Source organism: Canis lupus, chromosome 15, assembly GCF_048164855.1.
Source record: "Canis lupus baileyi chromosome 15, mCanLup2.hap1, whole genome shotgun sequence".
Taxonomy (NCBI): domain Eukaryota; kingdom Metazoa; phylum Chordata; class Mammalia; order Carnivora; family Canidae; genus Canis; species Canis lupus.
The window spans coordinates 36179286-36198827 of NC_132852.1; the positions used below are offsets into that span (position 1 = coordinate 36179286).

The 19542-nt window shown below is 33.1% G+C and overlaps 1 protein-coding gene across 19 annotated transcripts in view; it reads right to left on the reverse strand.

Moving 5' to 3' along the window:
- LOC140604883 (disintegrin and metalloproteinase domain-containing protein 18-like) overlaps positions 1–19542 on the reverse strand; it is a 183340-nt gene that overhangs the window by 140810 nt on the left and 22988 nt on the right. For 18 of the 19 annotated variants that reach the window (XR_012007699.1, XR_012007702.1, XR_012007698.1 and 15 more), the window contains exons 3-7: positions 18576–18631; positions 15869–15947; positions 15220–15296; positions 13876–14053; positions 3306–3371 (exon numbers count right to left, since the gene is read on the reverse strand). Coding sequence is in view for 14 of the 19 variants with exons in the window: in XM_072776560.1 (XP_072632661.1) it covers positions 3306–3371; positions 13876–14053; positions 15220–15296; positions 15869–15947; positions 18576–18631 (456 nt within the window). In the remaining 5 variants the exon portion in view is untranslated. Of the gene's footprint in view, positions 1–3305; positions 3372–13875; positions 14054–14730; positions 14831–15219; positions 15297–15868; positions 15948–18575; positions 18632–19542 lie in introns of those variants that run through there. The other variant, XM_072776563.1, reaches the window with a different exon arrangement.

The window sequence follows — 19542 nt, forward strand, 5'->3', positions numbered from 1 at the left end:
GAATTCATCCATTTTGGCATTTAGCCTTGGTCTCTGTGTTAGGAAAGCCTGCTATGTTTCCTGCTCCTGAGAGTAATGGCTATATGAAGAAAATGTCATATATTGCCCAAGGCCTGGCATTTTAGGAAGTGTTTCTGGTGCACTCTGCTGTTGTGTTTTGGCTGGTCTTCCCCTCAAGTCAATCCTCTGTAGAGTTTGACGTTGCCTACAGTGGGAGTGTTTAGACCTTGTCTAGTTTGTGGTGAGTTTTAACTAGGCGTGTTTTGATCTGCTTGTTAAAAGAGGCTAGACTGAATTTCCACTAGAACTAAAGTTTTGCAGCAATCTATGGTCAGTAGGCTAGGTACATGAGAGGAGGTTATGTTGGTTTTCTGGGGGAGGGGCCTGCTTCTGCTCCAGCTCTTAGGTACACGTCCCCTATAAAAAGCACTGCAGAGATCAGAGGGGCAGGGTTTACTGTAAGCAGCTCAAGCCTGTACTGTGGGCAGTATGCTGGTCACTCATGTCCATCCGTGCTGATGGGCTGGAAGTAAAAATGGCATCAGCCTGCTCTCTTACCCCAGAGAGGAGAGTTTACACCTGTCATTATTCTGGAAACCTTCCCAGAAGAGTAAACAATCTCCCCGTATGAGTCCCAGGGATCCCTCAGATCCCTCCCTTCATCCTTTGTCCAAGCCATCTACCCACCTAGTTGCACAGCACTCCTGTCTTTTATCTCAGGCATGTCGGCTGGGTTTCAAAACTTCAAATTTTAGGGAAATAATGCAGTGCAGACCCACATCAATCCTCTATGGGAGAGGGTCTTCCCATACTGTGGCTGGTTTGTCCCAGATGGGCAGTTAAATGAATGTGCAGGGGCTTGAGGTTTATGGTAAAGTGCAGCAAAAAGCCAGTGTACAGGTTAGCTGCCCTCAACAGGTGTCTCTGTGCCTATGCTAATGAACAGAGCAGTCAATGGTGCCAGTTTTTTTTGTCCTGTGGGAAGAAGTGTCACCTCTCCCAAAGGCACTTCAAGAAGAGGAACTGTCTCTCCTAGCACAACTCAGAGGATCCTCAGACCACACTGTCAGCTCCTGGGCTTTTGCCCTCCTACTACACAGGAGCACTGTTATGCCTGCCAATCTCCATCCCAGCAATGGCATGAACAAAACTTCAGACTTTGAGATCTACTGCTTATAAATACTTGCAACAATCAGCCCCTCTAATTTTCTCAGTCAATGGTTTTAGGGAAATGTTTTTCTTTGCAATCCCCTGCACACTGATTTCTCCCCCTAACTCTTCTCTCTGTGATTAGTGCTCCCTCCCCTCTGTAGCATTCAAGATTTTTTTCTCCTTCAAATCATGTCTTCACATTTCCTACCTTCCATAATGTGACCTCTTTTATCCCTCTAGTTGGGCAGTTTGTTCTTAACTCTGCAGTAATTTTTTTAATGTTGATAGATATAAAAATACTGTTTACCAAAAACAACATAAATTTGAAAATATATAATCATATCACCATCAAAATGGAATAAAACTTTCCAAAAAATGAATCACCAGGCTGAGACGACCAGAAGAGTGAATTCTTACAGACATTTAGAGAAGAAATTAAAACATTCATACACAATATCTTCCAGGATATTGAAAAAAAATCTTCCAGGATATAAAAAAAAGGTAAAAACATGCTAATTCATCTTATGAAACCAGCATTATCTTAACAACAACTTAACAAGAAAACATCAAATTTTTGGCATTTTAATCAAAAATATAGTCTCAATGTAATATTGAGAAAGTATGGGGTAAAATCAGATTGAGGTACATTCAGCAAGGTAACTGGAAAGTATTCTCTAATACAAGAAAGGTATCAGGAAATACAGGAAAGGTTCCAAGGTACAGGAAACACACAAAAAAAGATCATAATACTATTAGATACTAGGGGAGAATAGAGACCCACCCAATGGAGGGTAGTATCCTGGATTGAAGGTTAGACAAGAAAAACAACATTTGTGGAGAAACTGTCAAAATTCAAACAAAATCTATAGAATAGTAAAGAGTTTTATAAGAATGTTACTTTGCATCTTTGATGATTTCATTATAAAACTAAAGAGCAAAAAAAGCTACTGATAACAATGGTGAACAATAGAAATGGTGATATCACAACTTTACCAATTTTTTAAAGATAAAAAGAAGGTATTTTGAATTATTGTATTTCAATAATTTGAAAACTTAAATTATATGAAAAAATTCTTTGAAAACCTAACTTACAAAAAGTGAGACAAAAATAAAGCAATCTGAACTGCTTTACATATGTCAAAGCAATTTAAATCAGTACTTACAAATATCCTTTCAGAAAACTTAATATCTATATGGCTTCAGATGTGAATTCTTCCAAATTTGCATGGAAGAGATAATACTCATAATGTATAAACTCTTCAGCAAAACATAGCAATTCATTTTATGAGGACTGCATAAGCTTAATACAATGAAACAAAACATTATAAAGAAAGAATTTTGCATATTTATTTCCTAAACTCCAAATTCCTAAATAGAATATTAAATTTTAAAATTCATGATTTGTAAAATATGATGATTAAGTAGGATACAAAATAGCTACTACTCTCTAAGGTAGGGAGGAAGTTAGGAATATAAACAATACATTCATATGTATTAGAGAGCCAACATAAGACAATAAAGCAAAAAAAAGGAAATACAAGTAAAGAAGTAAAAAAATACAAAAGTTAGAAGAGAAAATAAAAAATAAAATAAAATAAAATAAAAAATAAAAAAGAGAAATTAAAAGTATCATTATTCACAGGTAAAATTGTATACATAGAATATACAAAGTAATCTAAAACAGATTCATAAGAGTTAGCAATTAAATTAGGCATGATCACAGAATACAAGATGAATTCATACATATCAATGGCATTTTCCATAAACTATCAAGAAAAACTGAAATGTTAAAGTAAAAAACAAAAACAAAAACACACAGTGTATTAACTATAGACCAAGAGTATATAACAATAAAACTAGTGAAGATGTTCCAGACAACAGAATACTGGTGAAAGAAATTAACAAAAAAACATAAAGGTGCATGTGTATTGTATTGGAAAACTCAAAATCGTTAAGATGACAATTCTCCCAAAGGTGACATAAGTTTGAGCTTTTAGTCATAACTAAATAACAACTAAAATATCTTTACTTGAAAATAATTTAAAAATTGCATTATGTTTTTGAAATTAAGAAAAAATATTTCTTATTTAGAAAGAGAAAAAGAGAGAAATAGGAAATGAGAGTGGGAAAAAGGAAGGACAAATTTGACTTACCAAACCTTTTTCCACTGTAATATGAATTTCTAGGTATTGAGGTAATAGTTCTGAAAGAGTTGGTTCCTGAGTGTGGGGGGGGGGGGAAGGATTTATCAAATGTTAACACTGAATCTGTTAAATCTTCATGAGGACTTAAATATAAAAATTAATTATAAATCAATATTTCATTTGAAAACATAGTCTAAGCTTAAAAGAGTACCAGTGAACTTGTTGGAGTAATGTAAGAGCTTAGGTACTCTCTATTAATTCTAGATGAAAAATAAAGTGAATATAACAATACACATTCTGTTGTCTTCATCTCATGACAAACCTACATCACCAGTTCACATTTCAAAATTCTTCACATGTCCTCCTCAAGACTATGGCAACATCAATCGTGGTGCATTGGAAATCTTTAATTTTATTCAGCAGAAAAATATAAGAAATATTTGAGAATTCATAGTCTACACAGAAACTTGGATAAATAGTGAACCTTGTACTATTAACCATGTGAGTACATAGGAAAGAACAAAGTGTACAATATCAAAAATAATTCTTTAGTCTTAGAGTATGGTCTATACGTCCTATTTGGTATGATGTAATAATTCTTGATTGTGCCCAGTCAGCTATATATCATCAATTTATTATGTCATCACTTAGCATTTTAATGGTAATTTTTAAATTAGCTGTATTTCTAATACATTGAAATTCCATTTTACATAAAGAAATTTCAAAAAAAGGCAGCCCCGGTGGCGCAGCGGTTTAGCGCCACCTGCAGCCAGCCCGGGGTGTGATCCTGGAGACCGGGGATCGAGTCCCATGTCAGGCTCCCTGCATGGAGCCTGCTTCTCCTTCTGCCTGTGTCTCTGCCTCTCTCTTCGCTCTCTCTGAATGAATAAATAAATCTTTAAAAAAAAAAAAAGAAAAAGAAATTTCAAAAAATTTCTATATTTCTTCCTTGATCGAAGTATACTGGTTTTTAAATACAAGAGTTGGAAGGTAAAACAATTATCATAAAATAGCTTATGTTAAATGAACAAGCAAACTAACTGAACTTAATGGATACAGCCTACATTTAAATAAGTTTGTTTATATTCCCATAGGGAAGTAAAGTATTCCGTACCCTATTACTTATTTTTATTATTATCTATCTGTCTGATTACATGCATATATGCAATTTTGTAGGAATGGAAGTGCTCTTAACTTTTATTTTCCTTTATAAAACGCTGAAATATGTGGGCTTGGTCTCCCTAAGACCTCTTTTATTATTTATTTGCAATTTTTCAAGACTTTCTAGTCTTATAACAATAGAGATCCTATAAGTTATTCCTCTAACTAGAATCACATGGAGTGGTAAAAAGTTCACTGAAAAAACAAACAAACAAACAAATCCTTAAATTATATCATTACTGAAATTGACATATAATTCATTATTTTGTTAGAACTAAAAATATTTCTACTCAAAAGTTAACTACCAAAACAAGATTTTTTTTTTCTTATATACATCTGAGTTCATGAAACCAAAACATTTTTAGCTTTTCATTGATTAAAAATAGCATAAACAAATATTTTTTTGAAAAATATTCATTTACTTTAGTTTCTTAGCTATATTTCCCTATAATATGTCTGATATTTTTAGGAAATAATATTTTACAATATAATCTTAATATTTTCATTACATTGCTTATGATTTTGTGCAAAGTTATATTTTATGTTTTATATACTTGAAATTGTTGGCACTTTCAATTGACTCTTCCCTGAACACCACAATATTTTTTAATTGGAAAAAATATCATCTCTGCCCATGATGAATTCTAAAGAGCAAATTCTAGATGGAGTATATCTCTAATTTGAGCTATGTTTAGGTTAAAAATTAAAATTATATTTCAGTTAAAATATAATTTAATTGTAATTATATTTTATCTGAAATATTATTTAAAGTTATTATTTCTTAGCTTATCCATAATATTCTCATTTGATAATTTTTATGAGATCTAATTTGTCAAATATTTTTATTCTATGTGTATGTGTTCCTTCTTCCAATTGTTTACAACCTAACAGAAAATTCACATGCTAAGCTGCTCATTTTTTTTCGTTTTGTGTTCAACATTAATTCCAAAGATATTTTGTATTTTTATTACCCTTACTACGCCTTTATAAAAATATAAGTTGGAATGCCTGGTTGGCTCAGTGGTTGAGCATCTGCCTTTGGCTCAAGTCATGATCCCATCTCCTGGGATGCAGTTTCAGTTTCCCAAGAGGCTCACTGCAGGGAGCCTGCTTATCCTTTTGTCTTTGTCTCTGCCTCTCTCTGTGTGTCTCTCATGAATAAATACATAAATAAAATCTTTTAAATAAATAAATAAGTTAATGTTAACAACCATGACTTCTACACTGCAACTTGATTGAATATAAATTACGTTTGCACACACAATCAATTTCAAGTATGTTTCTGCACAGGTTTTATATCATAATAATGGCATTGTTTTTACCTTTCTTCTTCCTTTCAAATTTATATTCTTATTATTAATAAATAAATGTATCTTTAATACTTCAATTTTAAAATGAATTTAAATAGTATTCACCATAATGTCAGATAAATTATCTTCAATAAGATAAACTTCAAAACTCATTAACTCACTAGATTTTTTTATTTTTAATTTTTATGTATGTTTTAAAAGTAATTTTTGAATCACAGAAAATTGCAAAAACACATCAGGAATCTCGTGCACAATTAATCTGGTTTCCCCCATTGATTGCATCTTACAAAACTGTAGTATATTATCAAAGCCAGGAAAATGGACTTTGTACAATGTATGTGTGTATATTTCTATGTTATTCTGTAGTGAATACATTTATGTAAACGTCATTGCAATCAAGACACAGATACATTCTATCACTGTAAAAAATTCTTTTCATATCTCTTTAAAATTGCACGTACTTCCAACCTCCCCATTATTCCTGTGGCAACCACTTATCTTTTCTCCATTTCTATGTATTGTCATTTTTTAAATGTTACATAAATGAAATCATATTTTACGTGACCTTCTGACATTGGCTTATTTTTTTTTTTTTTTCATATTGCCCTTGAAGTCCATTCAAGTAGTGCGTGTGGTAATATCTTCCTTGTTGTTGATGTGTGGTACTCTATGGTATAAATATATGTTTCCTTAACTATTCACCTATTGAAAGCTATTTTAGTTGTTTTCAATTTTTAGCTACTACTGATGAAGTTTGAGACATTCATCTATAAGGTTTGTATGTACTTAACCTGCCTGGCTACCTGCTCAGATGCTTGATTGGTGGGTTCTATGATAAGGGTAGATTTAGTATTTTTAAAAATATTTTTTCAGTGGCAGGGCCATTTTCATTCCACCAGTAATGCATGAGAGGTCTAATTTTTCGGCATCTTTGTCAGCATTTGATATTGTCACTATATTTTTATTTTAGCTTCTCTGATACATGCATAATAATATTTCTAGATGGTATTAATTTGTATTTTCCTAAAGGTCATGATTGTGTATATCTTTTTATGTATTTTGTTTTGTTGCCATCTCCATATTCTTTTCAGTGAAATGCTTCTTTGGGTTTTGATTTTTTTATTTTGTTTGCTTTGTCAGTTGTCATTAACAATCTGTTTCATAGCACAGTCTTGATTATTAGAGCTATATACTACATCTTAAAATCAAGTACAGTGGTTCTTCTTTATTATTCTTTTCAAAGTTACTTTAACTTTTTTAGTTTCTTGGACTTTCCATATACTTTTGAGACCAAGTTTATATTTAGCTCTAAAAATTCTTGCTAGGATTTTGGAGGAATTGTTAAACCTGTGCATTGATTTAGAGGCAAATTGAATATTTATTATGTTGAGTCTTCCAGTCCGTGAACATGGTATGTCTCTTCATTTATTGATGTCTTCTTTGATTTATTACATTAGTATTTTGTGTTTTTCAATATATATTTTTTTTATGATAGTCACAGAGAGGCAGAGAGAGAGGCAGAGAGAGAAGCAGGCTCCATGCACCCGGAGCCCGACGTGGGATTCGATCCCGGGTCTCCAGGATTGCGCCCTGGGCCAAAGGCAGGCGCCAAACTGCTGCGCCACCCAGGGATCCCTGTTTTTCAATATTTAAAACTTGTATATGTTTTGGTATATATCTACTTGCAAAGTCTGTGCCCATTAAAATTCATATGTTGAAACACTCTTAATGTAATTACATTTGGAGGAGGGGCCTTTGGAACATAATTAGGTCATGAGGTTAGAGCCCTGATGAGTGGAATTAGTGTCCTTATAAGAAGGGATCAGAAAGCCAGCTAGATGTCTTTCCACCATATGAGGACACAGCAAGAAGATAGGCCTCTATAGAACAGGAAGAGGACACTCACCAAAAAATCTGAACATGCTCACATTTTGATCTTAGACTTCCAGCCTCCAGCACAGAGAGAAATAAATTTTGTTTAAGCCACCAGTCTACAGTAATTTGTTATAGCAGCCTAAACTGACTAAGATACCATTTTATCCTTTTAGTGACTGAAAAAGTTATGTAGTTTGCCTATAGTTTCCACATATTCATTGCTAATATGTTGAAATGGTTGACTTTTATATCTTGATAAGTATTCTGTGACTTTGTTGATTTCATTTAGTTCCATCAGTTATTTTGTATAATTCCCGATGTTTCTAAACAGATAATCATGTCATGGGCACATAAAGGCATTCTTATGTTTCCTCTTCTGATCTGTATCCTTTAATTTCCTTTTCTTGCTTTATTATTCTGCCTAGAAATTCAATGGAGAGAGTGTACATCCCTGCCTTATACCAAATCTTAACAGGAATGTATTATTTCTTCATTAAGTATTATATTTGTTATCTGCTTTTATAAGATTTATTTTTTATCAGTAGAACAAGTTACAAGTTTCCAACATCACTGAGAATTTACATAGTAAGTGAATTTTGAATTTAATTTTGTCCTATTTTTCTGTATTGAGAAGATTGTGCACCTTCCCCTCCCCCCTTAATCTAGTAATAAGGGAGATTATTTTGGTATATTTTCAAATATTGAACCAGATTTCCATTGCTGGATAAACACTGCCTGATCATGGTGTATAATACTTTTAATAAATTACTCAATTACTTTTGACAGGAATTTTTAAAGATTTTATTTATTCATGAGAGACGCAGAGAGAGGCAGACACATAGACAGAGAGAGAAGCAGGCTCCATGCAGGAAGCCTGATGTGGGACTCTATCCCAGGACTCCCAGATCTTGCCCTGAGCCAAAGGCAGGTGCCCAACTGCTGAGCTACCCAGGCGTCCTTTTATTCAGAATTTTTGCATCTATATTCCTATGGTCTATGGGTTTGTTTGTTTTGTACTATCTGTATATAGTTCTAGTATCAAAACAATATTGTCCTCACAAAGTTAGTTGTTAAGTGTTCACTCCTCATCATTTTTGCTGGAGAAATTATATAGAATTGGCATTGTATCTTCTTCTTAAAAATGTATTATAAATTTTACATAAAATCATCTACATCAGAGAGATTTTGTGTTTGAGAAAACTTTCACTTAAATTTCAATAGTTTTTAATAGTTACAGGACTGTTTAGGCTTTCTATTCCATCTTGGTTGAGTTTTGATAGTGCATTGTTTTCAGGATATTTACCCATTTTATTTACATTGCCAAATGTATGTAGTTAGAGTTGTTTGCAGTATTGGTGATCTGGTTATAGATCAGAGATCAGAAAACTGGAGTGTTGCTTCCATATGCACAATGAAGTGAAACCTGGACAAACTACATATTAATGATTTTTACTTAACCCATCAAAAAAACTGATGCTACAGATTAAACTACTAACCAAAATCTGAAGAGAGAAATACTTGCAGAAACCAAGTATTTGCTTAGCTGGTAAGGATGACACCAAAAACCATATAAACTCATAAGAATATCCAGCTAGGAATTTTGGCTAAATTTCTAAAGGCCAAGCTTGGTGAGTAGAAAGTGTGATGGCCTTGGCAGTCATTAAGATGGTTGATTTCACAGATTCTTACAGGCTTTTTCTTCAGGAATTCCATAAATTTAGATATAGTGCTGGCTGGTGCACAGGAACATCAGCCACAGCAGAAATTACCCAAACTGATCTCCTCTATCTCCTATACAAAAGACTTAATCTATCAGAGAAAGTGGAAAAGTGGTTTGTATCCTGAGGGCACTGGTAAAAACTACAGCTGGGAGAGGAAAATGAATAAAAAGATCTAATTCTGGAAGGAAAGTAAAGAATACTTGTTAGGCCCAGTATTACATCTGGAGGAGAGAGTTGGTGACATTTGTGAAGACTACATTCCCAAATCCAGGTTCATAGTGCCTTCCTAACATTGAGTTTTAATCCAAACATCAGAATTCCTCTGTTCTCTGTTCCATGTCCAATTCATGACCTGTGCTAAAATGTGTCAAAAAAATATAGGAAAGACAGTAGGAAGGTCTAAAAGAGATGGATTTTATCTAAAAATACAAAACAGGTGGAAAAATGCCAAGCTAATCAGAACAGATATTCCTCTAGCAAATTTTCATTCACCTTAAGCAAAAGATATTACTAAATGGAATGTGAAACATGTGGTAAAGACACTGAGGGTAGCAATAGTAAAAACATACACAAACAGATCTATATTCTGACTATATTAACAGAAAATTTCAAGTTAAAGACCCAGAAGAAAGGTATTCTCATCTCCAAACCTAAAATTAATATTTAATTCAATATCTACTGCCTTATGTAACACATTTAGGTTTCACAAAAGAGAAAGAGAGGAGGTATAAAGACAAGAAAGAAGAAAACGCAATATAAAAGCTAACAATCATGAGAAATCAGTCTTAAGAATGAAACAGATGTTGGAACTATTGGAAGATTTATTTATTTATTTATTTTTTTTTTATTATTTATTTATGATAGTGTCACACAGAGAGAAAGAGAGAGAGGCAGAGACACAGGCAGAGGGAGAAGCAGGCTCCATGCACCGGGAGCCCGATGTGGGATTCGATCCCGGGTCTCCAGGATCGCGCCCTGGGCCAAAGGCAGGCGCCAAACCGCTGCGCCACCCAGGGATCCCCTATTGGAAGATTTAAAGAAATTCCAGTTAATATGTTAAAGGCACTGGCGGAAAATATTAAACAACATGCAATATGAGATATGTAATTTCAACACCAAATACTTCTACAACAACTGCCCAATAAGGAACGTAGTTGGTATCCTTATCCATATGTCTATGCACACTTTATTTTAACATTGAGTGGCTTTGCATTGTGTTCTTGATAAGCCAATGTTTATAACTTGGCAATTAGAAATGATCTGGAAAAAAGAAAGAGGTTGACTGCTTGCCTCTCAGAGAAAACAAAGACAGTATTATAATTTTCTCACTAACTTCTGGACAAAACCAATGAATGTGTAGTCAGAGTTCGGCAAACATATCTTCTATTACTTTAAATAAGAATTAATAATGACAAATCATATAAAAATGAAAAAAATACAGAACAACACTAAAAAGTTCCCCACAGGAGGATGCTGTGACAGCAGATATAAATTACAAAATTTTTACAGGAAAAAAATGTGGAAAACAAGTTTGAAGAATACAAACAAATGGACCTAATGAACATCTGTAAAACACTACACAAAATAACTCCAGGATATATAGAGAAACATATATACTAAGGTCATATGCACTATCTGAATATGATAAAAGTCAATTCAAAATAAATACCAAGAGGGGCACCTTGGTGGCTCAGTGGTTGAGTGTCTGCCTTTGGCTCAGGTTGTGATCCCGAGGTCCTGGGATTGAGTCCCACATCAGGCTCCCCACAGGGGCCTGATTCTCCCTCTGCCTATGTCTCTGCCTCTCTCTGTGTGTCTCTCATAAATAAAATCTTTAAAAATACCAAGAAAAATATCTAGAAAATGTCTAATTATGCACACTTCTAAATTTCCCATAGGTCAAAGGAAGGATAACAAGGCAAATTTTAAAATTTCACATTAGGGCAGCCTGGGTGGCTCAGCAGTTTAGCGCTGCCTTCAGCCCAGGGCCTGATCCCGAAGACCTGGGAATGATTCCCACATCAGGCTCACTGCATGGAGCCTGCTTCTCCCTCTGCCAGTGTCTCTCCCTCTTTATCTCTCCCTCTCTCTGTGTGTCTCTCATAATAATAAAATATTTAATAAAAAATAAAATGTCACACTAAGAGAATATAAATACATGGTATGTGAAACTCAAGAAATGAGAATATATCAATTAAAATCAGGTTGAGAAGCTCCAAAAATTCTCCCCTACATAAAATCAAGAGAACTGGCAAAATTTGTTAGAATCAACTTTTTTTCAGATCTCTAGAAATTAACAAATGGTTTGTAGCCATCAAGGGAATGCTTATTCAAGAAAAATAACTAACCTGGGTAAAAATAGTGGAATTTGAATTTGCTCTGGTATTTTCCCCCATTAGATGAGAACTAGTAGCCCAAATTTAAAGTTAACACTAGCAAACTGGCAATCTCCAGAAAAAAAAAAAAAAACAGAATGTGGCTGGAACAACTTCAAAATCTTAGTTCCAAAGAAATGTCATGACTTGATATATTTATTTTTTTCCTAGAAGATCTATTTCAGGTTGTCCATATTGACCTAAATCACATTTTACACGTTGCAAAAAGCCCTTTTTCCAAAGGCATTTGTTTAAAAAAGTTAAAGGCATTTTTTTAACTTTACAGTTGTCTGGGGCAGTGAATGACCATGGGGCAAACAGTAGACCAATAAAAAGACTTAGAGGAAAAAGCTGGAGAATAAGATATTCACACAGAGCTTTGAAAACTGTGACAAATTTCTGGGAATCTGGCAGTCACACACATGTATCAGGCTAAGTGTATCTCCAAGACTGTATGCATACCTAGGAAAGACCTGAGAAGACCCTAAACTCTCACTTCTGACTGATCTGGAGGCTCTTTGCAAGCAGAGAAAAAAGCAGAAAGGCACTGTTGTTAACTGCCTGGCTGAGGGACAAAGGCATGCTCCAACAGGCACAGAGAGACTCTCAATAAGAAATGGGAGACTTATTGGTTCCAAACATTTAAAGAGCTGTGTCTGATCACTTACCCACCAAAAAGATAACAGAATAGAGACTTCCATGGCTACATACAACTCTGAATACAGACTTACAAAACCAGTTAAAAATTCACTAAATGAACAACAACTGCAGTGAGTAGCAATAGTATTTGATGGATGGATATCTGATTTCCAGTTGTCACACTGTATTATATGGACTGACTAGTTTCAGTTTTCAAAACATTATGAGACCTGAAAAAAGACCTAAAGTATAAGGCATATAGAAAAAGGTCATCAACAGAAATTGTCCTTGAGGAAGATTAGACTTTGGATTTACTTGAAAAACACCTTAAATTAGGTATTTTGAATAATTTCAAAGAATTAAAAGAAGTTATCTATACATATGTGAAGGAGACTATTATAAAAAGTCTCACTAAATATGAAATATAAATAAGGGCATAAAAATATTTAAAAAAACATCAATATCAATAGAAATTCTCATATTGAAAAATATAATAATTGAAATAAAATATTCATTAGAGAGGCTCCACATCAGATATAGGCAGACAGAAGAAAGAAATAGGGAACTTGAAGACAGATCTATTGAGATTATTGAATCTGAGGAAGAGAAAGAAACAAGAATGGGGCAAAATAAACAAAATCTATGAGACCTATGGGGCACTATCAAGCATACCAACATATACATAATGGAAATATCAGAAAGTGAGGGGGCAGGTAAAAGAGCCAAAGAACATTCAAAGAACTAATGGCCCATAATTTCCCAAATTAAGTGAATAACATTAATGTACACAAAAAAAAGAAGCTCAGTGAATTCCAATTTAGATAAGCCAAAACAAACAAACAAAAACCTAATCAGAGACACAGTATAAGAAAAGTGCCATTAACTAAAGATAAAGAGAGAAACTTGAAAGAAGCAACAGAAGAAAGTACTCATTAGATACAAGGAACACTCGATAAGATTAATGACAGTTCATCAGCGATCATGAAGGGCCTAAGACCTGATTTAAAACGTTCAAAATGATGAAAGAAAAACAACTGTGAAACAAGAACTCTATATGTTGCTAACTGGTAAATTAAGAGTTTAACAATATACAAATGATTATCTATGTTAGAAAGGTATGTTCTCGTAGTACATAAAGCCATACATAAAAACATGAAAAGTAATTTTACCAAGGCAGTGATAACTTGTCTTCCTTAAGTGTTTTTATTTATATAGGGACTTCATTCTTCCTGTGTTTCTAAATTTTACTCAATAATATGCATTCTTGCTTGAATAAAATAAAAAATAAGATATGTAACAGAATTCATTCTAATAAGCTTGAAATGCCTTATTATATAACTTTTCATATATTTTAGGCAGAATATGGATGTTTTATTTAAAAATGTAGAAGGAAGATATTAAATTTGATATTTCTACTCCACAGCTACATAGTTTCTTTCCACAGCACAATTCTACATAATTAATTTCACAGTATGTCACAATATCAAAATCATGTTACCTGTGAGCTTAAATTATCTTTATAAGGTTGGTTTTTCTGCCAACTATTGCTGTAATTTTCTGCTAACAGTGGTATATCTGGATCATCATTTTTCACTTGATAAATTATGTGCTCAAAGCTTGCTGAAGATTCCAATGGCTCAATTCCAAAGGTGATGTTTCCAAACTGAAGGAATCCCCTGAATATTTAAAAAGCAATGATATAAAACCATACAAGTGATTCCATCAAATCTAGAATCTATGTGAAAAAAGTTAAAAATTTTAAACAATTAAATTTATGAAATACTTTAGGTGTTTCAATAATTTAAAAGAGCTAAAAGAAACTATATATAAAAAACAAAGGAAAATATTCTAATGATGTCTCACTAAATAAGGAATGTCAACAAAGGCATGGAAATTATAAAGAAGAAATCAATACAAATTTTAATTTGAAAAAAAAAGTAAGAAACATTTTATTTTCCTATTTTTCCCAGTTTACCATTAGTAACTGAGATACCCAACTGCCTTCGTTTTGCTCAAATATTAAATGACAAAATATATTGTGAAGTATTTTATATTACCTGTATAGTAGTCATATTTATTCAAGAATATTAATTAAGGCCAAGTGCTTGTTGAAAATCAAGCACTAGTTGAGAACTCTAAGAATAAAGTTCATGTTCTTATAGAGATTAGAATAAGGGATAGCAGGTATATAAAGTGTATATCTAAAGAGGTGGTTAGCTATGAAAACGACATTAAATGAATGCCAATTTTTCTGAGTTGACATGAATAAATTCTAGAAATTAGGCAACTAAAACCAAAAGAAAGTTAGAATCCTTTTTTTCTTTGCTCTGGACCAGTGTTCCTCTAATAATACCTTTCTCTTGCCACCATCATGGATGAAAATCACTTATCCCTGCCCTTTACTTCTGAGGGACCTTCTTAATTAGTTGTTTTATGTCTGATACTGACTGCATCTAAACAGAAAGCATACAATATGTGCATATTGAAATAACTAATTCACATCATTTTCCATAACTATATGAGATAATTGAAAGATAATGCAACAATATAATTTAGTTCTAAAGTTTCCTTTACTGAAACCATCCCCTTCTGCACAGTATTTTGAACAAAAAATAAACAAAACAACAACAACAACAACAAAAAACCCTCCAGTCAGGATGCCCTGGAGTGATTTCATTTGAATGGGCACTAAAGCTCTGCTGTTAATATTGATATTAAAAAGTAAGGCCATCATAAAGGAAACTCAGATTTGGATTCTCCTTAAGCCTTCTCAGATTTATGTCTGCTAGCCACTGTTTCATTTTAGTTTTTCATGTATAAATATCATGTAAGATGCTATTACCTGAGTCCAGAACAGATGCTGAGTGTTGCAAGTGAATTTGGAATATCTGCAACATATCCTTGGTAATGGCAATGCATCTGAAAAACAATATAGAAACATAAATAGGGCAGCCCGGGAGGCTCAACGGGTTAGTGCCACCTTCGGCCCAGGGCCTGATCCTGGAGACCCGGGATCGAGTCCCATGTCAGGCTCCCTGCAAGAAGCCTTCTTCTCCTTCTGCCTGTGTCTTGGTCTCTCTCTCTCGCTCTCTCTGTGTGTCTCTCGTGAATAAATAAAATCTTTAAAAAAAAGAAACAAACATAAATAAATTCTTTATGAATAAAAATGTATTTGCAAACATTATAAGGATTAAATATGTTAAAATAATTGAAAATATTAAGATTGTGTATCATATAGATTTTCAAAGAAAAAGGGGTTTTGACGACTCTTTATTTTGTGCTACCAAGGTGTCAATGAATATTCTTTCAGTCTGGGTTTAATCTCTATCACATATCATTTTTATGTACAACAATCAACCACATAATAGGTCATAATTATACAAAATAAAATATTTAAATTGTCATCCTGGAATAAATATATTCCAAAGAATGATATGGCCACTTCAATAAAAAAAATCTTATAATAAATATCTAAGACATCTAGAGCTTACCTTAAAATATGAAGATTCTGAATGCAAAAATCCAGTTTCATTATATGCATAAACCAAAAAGTTATGGGATAAGAATGAGCTAAGAAAAACAAAAATAAAAGAATATGGTTGAGTCATGAGTTTAACATGAATATGAACATTAAAAATAAATGTGAAATATATAGAATTCATATAGCAATATGCTTTAATTAGAACAGACTGAATTCTCCATATCAGATAATAGTGTGTGGGCCTGTGTATGTATTTATCTAACAAATATTTACTGAGTGCCTATTAATTGATCTTTTCTAGGCATTAGGATACAGCAACAAACAAAAGACAAAACCACTGATCCTCATGACAGTGAGAAACATATGGCTTAGATGTTAAGCCATGTTATAAATAAGGCTTGGATGAGGAAGTTGGTTGCAAAGTATAGATAGGATAGGATGAATAGATTGTGTAGAGACCTGAAAACAAGCTATATGAACTTGCATAGAAATATTATTCAAGACAGAGTTAGGAAAAAATGCAAAGACCTTGAGGCCAAAGTATGCATTCTGTATATAAAGAACAGTTGAGAATGATGTGACTGGAATGAGAAAGTTTGATTGAAGATGAGAGACAGTAGTAAGAGATGATGTCACAGAGATAAGAAGCCATTAGAATATTATGAACAGATAACCTATAAGATTGGAACAATATTTTATTTTATTTATTTTATTGTATTATTTTATTTTATTTTATTTTTTATTTTATTTTATTTTATTTATTTAGGTTTTATTTATTTAAGTAATCTCTACACCCCATGTGGGGCTCAAACTCACAACCCTGAGATTAAGAGTCCTATGCTCTTCTGACTGAGCCAGTCAGGTGCCCCTCAGACCAACATTTTAATAGAATCAGACTGAATGTTGTGTTGAAAATTATCTGTAGGGCAAATAAATAGAAGCAGAGAGAGCAGTTAGGCTGTTACAATCATCCAGGCAAGATATGATAGTGACTTGAACCAAGAAGTAGTAGTAGTAGAGGTCCAATTGTGGATATATTTTGAAGGTTGACAAGGAATTTAATAATCCATTGGAGTGTAATAATCCATTGTGAGGGAAAATAAAAGAAAAAAAGATTTAAAGGATGACTTCAAGGTTTTGTTTTTTACAAACTAGAATAGAATTGCCATTTACTGAGATGACTGAGAAATAATAAGTTTTGGAAAAGGATCAGAAGTACATTTTGGATAGAAGTATGAGAATTCTAGCAAACACTTGATTTTCAAACAAGTAGTCAGATAAATGAATATGGTGTTTACTGGAAAGGAATAAAGTAGAGATATAACTCGGGAGTAATCAGTACATAAATGGTATTTAAAGCTACAAGAGAGGGTCAAATAACCAGGTGATTGAATATAGCTAGGGAAAAACAAGATTCAAGAAAAGCACCTTAGAGTACTCTAAGATTGGAGAGTTGAGGAAGAATTTAAAAAAACAAATAAGATGAAACAAATAAACAGAACTGAAAGAATGAACACAATGGTAATAATTAAGCCAAAAGTCTGCAGTGTTCTAGAAGCCAAATGAATAAAGTATTTTTGGAGGAGATACTGATCCGCTATACAAAATATTGCCACTTAGTCAAGAAAAATGGAGACTAAAAAGTAACTGGCATTCAAAAACATGAAGCTGTTTCTTATCAAGAAACAATTAAGATGGTCTTCTCAAAGAACATTTTTTAGACATTAAAGATCAACATATGGGGATACTTTGGTGGCTCAGTCAATTAAGCATCTGACTTCATGATCTCAGAATCCTGGGATCAAGCCCTGCATTGGGCTCCCTGGTCAACAAGGAGTCTGCTTCTCCCTCTATGCTCGCCCTATCTCTCTCTCTCTCTCTCTCTCTCTCTATCTCTCAAATAAATAAATTTTTAAAATCTTTAGGAAAGAAAAGCCAACATATGTTCAATGGTCATGAGTTAGGTGAGAACAGTCATAAATTAACTGATGAGTTTTCTTCAGCCTTGTTCATCTACAGAGATGTAAGACAGACAAATTCCAGTTGTTACAAATATATATTTTCAAAGATGCAGACAGAGAAGAAGCTGTTTGATTCTACTTAGATGAAATGTTGAGAAAATGTAAAATAGGATACAGAAAGTAGATTGACTGTTGCCTGGACTGGTGAGAGGAAACAGGGATTAAATGTGAAATGGCATGAGGATCTCATATAGGATATGAAATATTCTATAACTGATTTATGGTTAATGGTTGCAATTCTGCATTCAGTTACTAAAAATTATTGAATTATACACTTGAATTAGTTTTATGACATAAGAATGTACCCAATAAAGTTGTTAAAATAAATACATATGTAATTAATACATTCATAAAATGTATGTCGTTAGTTGAATTTCCTGCCAATAACCACTTGATGTATAATTGTTTGAATTTATGTCAGACATACTTAACATATAATTTGCAATTCTTGAGTTCAATGGCTTTATAAGTTGAAGATGCACAAATAAGTAGCTTATTTCTTAAGGTGAAAATTACAAACTAGAAAATTAAAATCCAACTTTCTATTATTCAACATTCTACTCATCTATTATTCAAGACTTAATTAATCCTAATTGAAAAACAGATTGAACAGTCTACATTATATTGCATTCTTAAATTGTATACCAAAATATTTAAAAAATGAAATATAAGCTTTAATGGAAAATTATATCTTACTGTTTTCTGAGATGCAGAGTGTATGGTTTTTCATCAATTGTAATGATATAAATCACCTGAAATAAGCAAATAAATAAAAATGACTTAGTAAATCAGAAATATATAAAATGAAACTGTACTTTTTCTCAAGACTCACTCTGCAGGGTGGAGCAGGGGCAGTGTTCAAGATACCAAGCTAAGAAGATCCTGAACTCACTCTCTTTCTCATGGGTACAACCAACATACAACTACATATGGAGTAATTTACTCTGAACAAAACTGGATGAACAAAGACAAAAAGGACGGCATTCATTGAGAGAGATAGGAGAGGTAAAGACACCATTTTGCCAAAAAACAAAAACAAAAACAAAAAACACTCCAGCAGGGTGATAATCACCCAGACTGGGAAGTGGGGGGATGGTGGTGGTGGAAAAAGAATTGAAAATGAAGATAACTAAGACACCATTGGTACAACATCAAATGGAATAGTACTTAGATTACAGTGATCCCTGAAGGAGCAGAGAGATAGAGAAAAGCCAGAAAACTTATTTGAAAAAAATAATGACTGAAAAATTCCCTAATATGAGGAAGGAAACAGATATCCAGATAAAGGAAGCCTAGACAGTCTCAAATAAAATAAACCCAAACAGATCTACACCAAGATATATTACACTGAAAATAGTCAAATTAAAGATAGATTCATAAAAGCAGCAAAAGAAGCACAACTTAATACATGCAAGGAAATCTCATAAGTCTATGACTAGATTTTTCAGCAGAAACAATGCAAGCCAGAAGAGAGTGACATGATATATTCAAAGTGCTGAATGGAAAAACTTCTAACCAAAAAGTCTCTACCCAGCAAGGCTATTATTCTGAATTGAATAAGAGATTGTTTTCCAGTTAAGCAAAACCTATTTTTTATCACTAATCTGGCTTTAAAAGTACTGTTAAAAAGACTTCTCTAGGGCAGGCCAGGGGGCTCAGCAGT